The 10321-nt window shown below is 39.2% G+C and overlaps 1 protein-coding gene across 1 annotated transcript in view; it reads left to right on the forward strand.

Annotated features, from left to right (window-relative positions):
* Positions 1-1746: 1746 nt before the first annotated feature.
* DDX6 (DEAD-box helicase 6) overlaps positions 1747-10321 on the forward strand; it is a 16473-nt gene continuing 7898 nt past the window's right edge. Inside the window, exons 1-10 of the mRNA XM_085303144.1 lie at positions 1747-2240; positions 3733-3796; positions 4263-4367; positions 5658-5787; positions 6192-6338; positions 6593-6687; positions 7432-7554; positions 8031-8159; positions 8519-8635; positions 10239-10302. Coding sequence (XP_085159270.1) covers positions 2041-2240; positions 3733-3796; positions 4263-4367; positions 5658-5787; positions 6192-6338; positions 6593-6687; positions 7432-7554; positions 8031-8159; positions 8519-8635; positions 10239-10302 — 1174 coding nt within the window. The 5' untranslated portion in view covers positions 1747-2040. The remainder of the gene's footprint in view (positions 2241-3732; positions 3797-4262; positions 4368-5657; positions 5788-6191; positions 6339-6592; positions 6688-7431; positions 7555-8030; positions 8160-8518; positions 8636-10238; positions 10303-10321) is intronic.

Raw genomic sequence — 10321 nt, forward strand, 5'->3', positions numbered from 1 at the left:
GGGGGCTTGGTGCCGCTCGCCGGGGCGGCGGCGCGGCCCCGGCGGCGCGGGGAGCGGTCTGGGGGCGGCCGCCGTGGGCTGCCTCGGCAGGGGAAGCCCCGCGCGCGGGGGCCTCTTCTGGGCCGTGCCGCCGGTTTGCGAAATGGTGGCGCTGCCCGTGTGGGGACGGGGAGGTGTGCCGGCCCCGGGGAGGCTTTGTGCTGCCTTCCRGGGCACGGGCACGACAAGGGACTGGAAGGCTCTCTCGAGTAAAAACATTGGGGAAACTTGTTGGTGTGTCTGGGGTTTTTAGGTGACTTCGTGGTTTCTCTTCCGACTCCTCCGTTTTGGTACAAAAGTAAGGTTAAGAGGAGCGTTTTTTCAAAGAATGTCTTGAAACCGTGTTTCTAGCCTGGAAGTGAACTGGGGAATCTCAATTTTAATAAGTTTAAAATTGCGCTATGAAACTCTAACCGATATGCTCGAACAAGGTTGGGAGATTTGAGAAGAGTTTGAGTTCTTTTTCTGTCTATTTGACTAAAAGTGTAGCATTTCTACCGCTTCAAATTTCACGTACCACTATTGTTTGAAATCTGTATTTTGGCTGGTGAGGGAACATATATCTTTTTAGACACGGAACTTGATGATCAATAGTCTGCTGTTTTTCTGTTTGCATTATCCTAAGATGCAGATGCTTTGCAATGAGAAATTGTATGTGCAAGCTTACTTTTTGTTCCTCTGAAAAAGTTCTAGACTAGGAGTGTCTTGGCTTACTATTACCATCATAGGGAGAGTTTTTCAACTCTGGCCATGAGATGTATGCTCTGTGTGTAAGATGCAAGCTTTATATTATCTGCTTACATTTTTGCCAACTTTTTTGTTAGGTAATGGCGTTAGCGTTAAGTTACGTGTTGTGAATGTTGTTTTTTTGAGTGCGATATGGATTGTTCAGTGACAGCTGGAATGTAACATCATGCAGAACATAAAAGCAGGAAGCTGCGTATCTAGTGTACATATGTTTATTCGTTGTTTCGGACTGGAGATGAACCAACAGTTTAGGTGCAAACATTTAGGCTTAACAAAACAGGAAGCTGCTGTCAGTTCAGCGTGATGATGTCATTAGTTTCACTATCCTGAATGACTTGTAAACTTTTAAATTGGGTATCAGTTTGAAGTAAGCTGACTAAACTAATTTTGGGGGGTGGTGGATGGAAAACTTCTGTTAGTTCTATGTGTTTTTTTTCTTTGGGTTGTCTGTTTTTTTTTTTTTTCTTAAGATGATGTGCCATCTTTTCTACTTCCCTTCCTAGTTGAAAGGATGGTCAGAGTATCTTAAGAATTTCTTGAATTCTGCCTTTAATATCTGTTTGATATTTTGCTCTTGCTTTCTGTCATAAATGTCTGTGTAACATGGTTGCTTAGCATTTTATGGCTACTTTGCTGTGTCCCGAAGGTGGCTGCATTTCAAGGATAGGCAAAGCAGCTGGGGTAGTTGATGCCTACTTTATAAGGGGRCTGGGTAGTATTTTTCAAATGATTAGTCACAGCAAGGCTACAGAATGATTTCTGGTGACCTGTGGTGTTCTGCTCAGCTTTATAGCAATGGAAAACAGTTTGGTGTGCTTTTGGTTCTTAAACTGAGGAAACAAAAGAGCGGGTACTTTGTGTTGCATATTGCCTTAGAAGAAATGATTTTTCAATGCTATATGTTGTTGTAGGCCATTTTACAATATAAACAGATAAAAATTCCATAGACAAAAATTGCATATTGATTGTCGTTGTCTGCTTCTCTTTCAGATTGAAGCAAGTGAATTCTGATATAACTCAACTTTGTTAGAGGGCTTTTTTTAAAAAAAAGTTGATCCACAGTGCATCAGAGCAAGTTACTACTTTACCTTTGAGTGACTTACGGGTGCTTGCCTGCATTGCAATAAAGGACTCATATATTGAGCAAGACTTATTTATCTCTTCATTTTGGAGAGTCTAATAAACTGTTATTACAGTTTCTGTACTGACTTTCAAAGTTTTGAAGTCTAAAAAGACATCTTTAAAAATAAAAACATGAGCACGGCCAGAACAGAGAACCCTGTTATAATGGGTCTATCCAGTCAGAATGGGCAGTTGAGAGGCCCTGTAAAACCCAGCGGGGGCCCAGGAGGTGGAGGCACACAAACTCAGCAACAGATGAACCAGCTGAAAAATGTCAACACAATCAATAATGGCACTCAACAGCAAGCACAGAGTATGACCACCACTATTAAGTAAGTATGCGTGTAAATACTGAATAACATCAGCGGATATAAAATAACATTTAAATTTAATGCATGGGAAGGTTTTTTGTTCTGTTTTATGATATTGGTGATAGGTGTCCTGTGACATGCATCTAAAAAAAATGTATTTTTCGGATGTAAACTTCTCTCTGACAATGGTCATAGTAATCTATTAGTTGTGAAAATTGAATTTGGCATTTTGCTTTTCGCAGCATGTAGCAACTTGGCAAAGGTAGCCCTACTGCACAGCATCATCCTGTTCTCTTTCCTTGTTGCAAGCAGTAGGAGAAGAGAGTTGGGGAATGCGAAGGAGCTGAATTGAGACTTAAAACAGAGGAGAAAATACCATGTAGCTTTAGTCCAGTTGTGTATGGTTTTCATTTGTTTGCTGCAGATGTGTCTCATGGTGAGAAATTCTTTAAAATCAGTTATCTTTTCTCGTTGATCTTAAAGTCATTTTACCCATTAACTTGTGTGAGTTAAACAGTAGTGTGCACTCTCTGCGATTTAACCGTATGATTTTTTTCATTAATCAAAATCTGAGTCAAGCTAATGTGCTACCATTAGGCTATCCTATGTCACTTTATCTGTCCTCCCATCAAACTGTTCTCAGAGCTATAATAATAAAACATGAATGTACTGGTTGGAAATTCTGACAAATTTGAAAGACTCATGCTGTAATGAGACTTTTTCTCCCCTCCCCCCACCACAACCCATGGTTATGCCCCAGAACAAAAAAAGCTGGTATTCTGTTTCTCAGTTATTTGTGAAAACAATGCCTGGTGTAATTTTAGAGCACATAATGTAATATTCCAGTTTGTAAAATTTGCTTGACCTGCTTCCTTGGTTTTATGAGTTAATCTGAGCAAACTAGTGGGTTAAACTAATCAAAGCTCATCCTTATCTGGGAATGAGGAAGAAAAGATCTTGTCTTCTGTACATTACCGTGCAGTCTCTTTTGAGAGAGGATGAGTATCTAAATGCAATTGAGAGCAGAAGACAAAATTGATGAACTAGTGGTGCATGTGTGTTGCTTAATTTTCTCCCCAAAAGTGTTTTTATCAATATATACTACTCTTACATAAAAACTAGATGATCCCTGGGCAAGAGATTTTTTGTCTTTCAGGGGTGTTTTTGTTCGTTTCCAACTGGTGAAATACTTACCTGGAGTTACTATAGCGAGTTTCTTTTGTATGATTAATTCAGTGCTCCATTTTACATCAGTGTTCTACTGTACTGATATAGTGCCCTAAAAATGGGACTCATGACTGGATAAAGATTTCACAAGCTTTTTTGTACTTGGCAGACTGCTGAATTTCTTTGGTTTCCTCCTTGTTGCATCCTGCTTAGCTCAGAGAAGACATGAGCTCATATGTGTAGATGCTTTTAGTCCTCCAGAGGTGAAATACTACTTTTAAAACTGTTGCTAATGAAAGCACACACACACGCACACAAAAAAAAATATTTATTTATTTTGCTATAGACCTGGTGATGACTGGAAGAAGACTTTAAAACTCCCTCCAAAGGATTTGAGAATCAAAACTTCGGTAAGGATATTTGAATTGTAGGAATATATTTTGGAAAAAAACAAAAACACAAACTACACTGGCAAAATATTTCTTCTAAGCAGAGATTCAAAAGCAATTCATGTCTTGCTATTTTTAAATGAAGAATTAATGTGTTCCCCTACAGTTGTATGGGAGAGATGCTTTCCCTGTAAAGCTTCAAATTTGCTTTATATTTAGGGGGGGCGGTTGTAGCATGAGATTGATTCTCAGTGTCTCCTGTAAGGGCAGATCAAAAGGTGTCGATGTATATTCACAGTTACCAGAAAGTTAATACTTTCTTCTCCATGGTATGGTGTTGCATAGATGAGTGAGAATTTTTACATAGTTGTGGAATGTGCGTTGTGGTCTTCCTGCGTAAGTAATCTCTTACTGAGTCAGACCAATCTACAGCTGTAGCTTCTACGAACTAATCTTATCACTGTGCTTTTTTTTTTTGGTTATTCAGGATGTGACCTCCACAAAAGGAAACGAGTTTGAAGATTACTGTTTGAAACGGGAGTTGCTGATGGGAATTTTTGAAATGGGCTGGGAAAAGCCATCTCCTATTCAGGTTGTTATAAACAGACTAGTTATAAGTGACAGCTTAATTTGTGATTAATTCATTGAACCTTTTATTCCCCCTTAAGAGTTGGGTAGTCATGTCATGATTTGGAAAAACTGGGAAATTGAACAGTAAAGCTTGGTGATACCTTGGGGATGGGGAGAAATTCCTACACCGAACTAAATTGTAGCTCCTGAGTAACATAGAAATGGGACTGACATACACTTTAAAGAAATTATCTTGTTTTTCCTTTTTGCTGTAGAGGCATTAGTATTTTAATCTCTTAGTCAGTAGCATCCTTTAAACAAATGACTAGTCCAAGTGGTAACAGTGTTTTTCTGTACATTTTTTGTAACAGTTAATGACTTGCAACCTATGGCAAGTCAAATAATTTTCCAAAGATGTCTGTGCAGCTTTATCACAGATGTGTTTTTTTTTTTTTTTTTTAACTCTTAAGCATCTGGAAGTATGCACAGTGGAAGATGGAAGACTGAGGTTAATATGTTAGCCAGTTTACCTTTCTGTCCCTCCATCTGGCTTTTACTTTTAAGACTTGTTCTTAATGTTGCTGACTTGCAAACTTTGGGAGTTTTTGGAGTCTCTTTTAATTGCTCTTTGGAGGATTATTGTTGACACAGCTGTTCCATTTTATCTGCTTAAGGCACAGAAAGAGCCATGGCTGTTACTTAAGTGCTTTAGCACAGATTCTGAGCTCCTGCTCTTCTGATGTGACAGGGTTGAGAGGCTTGGGTTGGTTAGATCTTACTGTAAAAGAAAGCAAAAAGCAGAAGACTTAGGACTGAGTTTGGATGCCTGAAGTTTCAGAAGGAAAACCTGCTGGTTTTGTGGTAGGTATGTCCCAGAAACATGCGGGTTTGAAACTACATGGGCTGATACGTTTCTTATATCAAATACAGATGGTTATCCTTCTCCGTAAAAGGCGATAATGACTCTTTGCTGCCTCTACTTTTTTTTTTTTCCTAATTTTCACTTTTTTCTAATCCATCAGTATGGGTTTACCATCCTTGTGGTATCTGATTGCTGGCTTTCTTATGACCAGATGACACAAGAATAGTAATTGAGATAGTGGGAGCAGAGCTATGGCTGTGTTGGAGAACTCTTTCCTGATAGACTTAGCTGCTTTCTGCCAGGAGGATAGAATACACAGCTATAGGGTATTGTGTTTATGGAAAAGACAGCCTTAATGTGATACTGTTAGTGAGAGGAGTTAAGGACAGCCAAGCTCTTAAGTGAGCATGGCTTATGATTGCTCATGCACCGAATGTCATTGCATTTCAGGAGGAGAGCATCCCCATTGCTTTATCTGGTAGGGATATCTTGGCTAGAGCGAAAAACGGAACAGGCAAGAGTGGAGCCTACCTCATTCCCTTACTTGAACGGCTAGACTTAAAGAAGGACAATATACAAGGTCAGTTGAAATGGATTTTGTTTAGCTCCATCTGGGTAATGGTATCGGTACGTATTTAGCACACTTGAATCTAAAACTGCTTGTGTATATTCTTTTAGAGGTGTAGGTTGTCGTCTTCTGGTATTTTCCAAGAAAGCTGTGGGGAATGGTTGAGGGAAGGAGGAACTGTAAAACTTCCACAATTGTGTTCACAAATCTGAAATGGAGGATATCCTGTGAACTTTACTGTCTTGTCCTGGAAAGTGAATTTGGAGTAGTAAGTGTGGTTGGTGGCTGGGGGCCTGAGGSAGAGGGGGAATATGGAGAAATGTAGCACTCTTCCTGAAGTATGTATCTGTTCTAAGGATAAATGTTTAAGATACAAGGTGTTACTAGTAACTCACACTGAGATTTTTAACTTTCAGCAATGGTGATTGTTCCCACCCGTGAACTAGCCCTGCAGGTCAGTCAAATTTGTATCCAAGTCAGCAAACACATGGGAGGTGCCAAAGTGATGGCAACAACAGGAGGAACCAATTTACGAGATGACATAATGAGGCTTGATGATACAGGTTGGAGCATTTCTGCTACAGTAAAGTTGCTGTTTATTTGTGGTTTTTAAAGTATGGCAGTGGAATTTCTGCCTTTGAGTTATTCATGTGTTATTGTTTGCCTGTCACAGAATGGACTGTAATCTCTTACTTGTTGTTTGTATGCAGTCGTTATTCTCTCAAACTGTTCATATAAAACCTGGCTGTGAATGCCAGAAACTCTTTGCATTGTTGTAGTCACCTAATCTTTTTGCTCTTCCAAACTTACATTACAGTGCATGTGGTGATAGCTACCCCTGGGAGAATTCTCGATCTCATCAAGAAAGGAGTAGCAAAAGTTGAGCATGTCCAGATGATAGTACTGGATGAGGCAAGTTGCTCATGTTAAATGTTTTGGAATTTTTAACACTGAATTAAAGAAATGGTGTATTTCAGCAAGCCTCCTCATCAAGTACAACAAAAAAAACTTTGGTTAGAGACACTACAAAGTTAACAATTTCTGAATTTTTTTGAGGTGGTGTATTGGCAGAAACTTTTATGCATCTGGATCTTCTGGGTGAAACTTTTAACAAAATAACTTAGAAAAGTTTGCCTTTCATGTATTCTTTGTTGTTATTCTGGAATAGGTTAACAGCCTATTCTGAAGTGATGGAGTACACTTCATTTGGCTTCAGGTTATAAAGAATGAGTTGTGCTTGCAACATAATTTTATGAAAGCTGGAGTAGGAACATCCAGTAGAGCACAGGTTTCTGAATGAGAGATTGAGAAGGTAGCTCTTTGAATCTTTTAGGAATCCTGGGGCCTTCTTTCAGTGTAGTATCCCATGCCATTTGTTTTTTCTCATTGATTCTGTTTAAATCCAAGTACTGAGAACCAGGAAATTTAAATGTTTTTTTTTTTTTCTTACTCTGGGATAACCAAGAAATGAATCCTATCTGTAGGAGCTATTTTGTTTTTTGGGGAGGGGGGAGGGCGGGGGGCAGCATGTTACAAGGATTTAAGGCTGTTGCTTCATAAAGACAGGTGGAATACTGTGTGTTTTGTTTTTTCCCAATGAAATATGACTAGGAGATTGTTGCTTGCACCACTAATTTACTTTCTTTTCTCTGACAGGCGGATAAGTTGCTGTCTCAAGACTTTGTTCAAATAATGGAGGACATTATTCTCACGCTACCTAAAAACAGACAGATTTTGCTCTACTCAGCCACTTTCCCTCTGAGTGTACAGAAGTTCATGGTAGGTATAGATGTATTCATAAACGTACTGATTGTGATGACTTGTACATGAAATGTACAAAGGAACAATGCATAATTGTTAGTGCCCATTTACTTACGCATGCAGAGATTACCTGCTTGCCAGCCTAAATCTAGAACAGAAGTGTCAAATAGCTTTGGCACTTTATTAATGGGAAAGCTAGACAAGCACAGTTCTTACATAAAGGGCACCATTTCACTTTTTATGTGGTTGTTACATGCAGTCTTTAGTGATTTGCTTCTAAGAGGTACCACTGTCTGGCCTGATGTGTTGCCTTTGATTTATAAATAATCCTTTGTAAAATTTTGCCTGCCCTGTCTGCTTTATGCGTAGCCTGAGAGTGGATAGGTGGTACATACTTGCCAGGCAGGAGCTTAATGTGCTGAGGGTGAGAAGTCCTTAGCTGTTTGCACATGGCTATACCTGCTTTATCTTTAGCTTGAAAGTCTCTCTTTCAGAATTCCCATTTGCAGAAACCCTATGAGATTAATCTGATGGAGGAGCTGACCTTGAAGGGAGTTACCCAGTACTACGCCTATGTAACTGAACGTCAGAAAGTACACTGCCTCAATACACTGTTTTCCAGGGTAAGCAACGGGATTTGGTAAGGAACACGCAGAAGCTTTTTCCTTCAAAACAAAGAATAAGGTTTACGGTAACAAAGATTGGCTAACTATGTATTTTTTGTTCTTGTTTTTTCCCCTGTGCCAAAAAAGTGCTGATCTTATTGTATAAACTGAAGCTAAAAATACATGCTGCTTGTCCTGTAATTTCATGTTACGGAATGATACTAATTTTTCTCCTCTTGTGCAAAAATATGTACTGTTTAGGTTACCTGCAAGTGTAACTGTTTTGCTGCCTCTTGGAAAGGATTTAGAATTCTTATGTTTTGGACTGTTCATTAGTAAAATGCTGCATTTACTGAACAAGCTACTTTTATGTTCAGCTCCAGATTAACCAGTCGATCATTTTCTGCAACTCTTCTCAACGGGTTGAATTGCTAGCCAAAAAGATCTCCCAGTTGGGCTATTCCTGCTTCTATATCCATGCTAAAATGAGGCAGGTGAGTATGAAGTTAAAAGTTTTTCTCCCTCCTCCCCTTCTAGTCTGTACCCGAGGTCATTCACTTTCCAGACTACTTAGTGTAGCAGGCCAGTCAGCATTTAGGAGTTCTTCAGGTCAGGTTACTTGAATCCCGTATAAACACAAGCTGCTGCCAGAAGGCACAGTTTTTACTGCTACTGTTTTCCTGTTGCTAGCATGAGGAGCTGTCATGGATGACTTGGTGCTTGCTGTGGATGTGCAAACAGTAGATTTTGCACAATGTGTAAAAGGGAATCAAATAAGTCAGGGCAGTGGCTTTGATCAGAAATTTTGGTGACAACCCCTACACGACTTACACACATGACTTTGGTATAAACTATGCAAAATACCAATGCAGCTTAACTAGTGCAAGGGATTCCTTTTATTGGAGATTAGTTCTCCTGTTCTCTAGCTTCATACTCAGCTACCTTGCTACCAGCAAGTACACTATATGACACTGGCAAAAGGTTGAAATGCCACAACACAATAATACTTTGAAGTATTTTCGTGTTTATAAGCCAGAGTAAATTTAAATGAGCGCTTCAGAGGAGATCTAGCTTGCTGTTCACTGGACTGACAAGCCAAACAAATGTTTCCTGGGCTGTAAGCAGACCAGTAATTAGTCAGAGGAGACACGGGTGTTAAGAATTTAAGAATGGTTTTCTTTTTTTGGTTAGTCATTAGTTGATCTTTACGACAAAACGTGTGAGGTGTATTTGCTCTTGAAGGCTGTAGTTTGTTCATTTCAGGTGTTTATTTGGCTCTTTCAGAGTGATAGGATTTAATCGTAGTGTGGTCAAAGTGACTTGTTTGTCAGGATGGAGAGTCTGTAGAGACAATTGACTCCTCCCACCCCAAATTCTGAGTCAGTTGTAAAAAAAATACTCGGTGGAAAACAAAGTTAGTGCAAAATTTTTTTTTTTTTTAGAAGAGAAATATTTCTATATTTAATGCAAATGGTCACAAATTTAATTCTAGGACATAAAATGAATAAAGCACATGGAATTTGGCAGGGGGTTGGAGGGGGCAGACAGTAGTCAGAATATCAGAAATGAAAATAAGATTTGGGTGTGGGGAAATTTCTTTGCTAAAACTGTATTTCCAGGGAGCTAAGTGTCATAAAACTCCTAGCTGATTTCTTGTGCTTTCATGTATGCCAGTTCCTGTACCTAATGCTGGCAGAAATTGGTGTAAGATATTTCTTACTGGGAAGGAAAAAGGCAGGGTAGTTACTATAGAGGCCTGTTTGTTATTTGATGCCATTCCTATTAGTACAAGTTTTCAGTTACTTTTATGTACATTTAACTGAAAAGTTAAAATAATCCTATTTTGAGATGACTGAGGGAAATGTACAAGGGTTTCGAACCAATTTGGTGTCTTTGTCTCAAAGTGGTACCTACAAGGGGCTCTTTAGCCTTTAAGGCATACTGATAAGAAGTCCTAAGCAATATGTATTAACAGCTTTCTTGCAACTCAGTTGTTCTCAGTAAGGACAAAGAGTAAGAATGCACTTGATTGAAATTCAATGTTTGCGACTTCAGTATCTACCTGAAAGTCATAGCTGAGCTTTTCTTTGTTTCCAGGAACACCGCAATCGTGTGTTCCACGATTTCCGAAATGGCTTATGCCGGAATCTTGTTTGCACTGGTAAGAGTTCCTAATTTTT

The sequence above is a fragment of the Rhea americana genome, unplaced genomic scaffold (genome assembly GCF_003343005.1).
Source record: "Rhea americana isolate MKP2758 unplaced genomic scaffold, rheAme1 scaffold_197, whole genome shotgun sequence".
Taxonomy (NCBI): Eukaryota; Metazoa; Chordata; class Aves; order Rheiformes; family Rheidae; genus Rhea; species Rhea americana.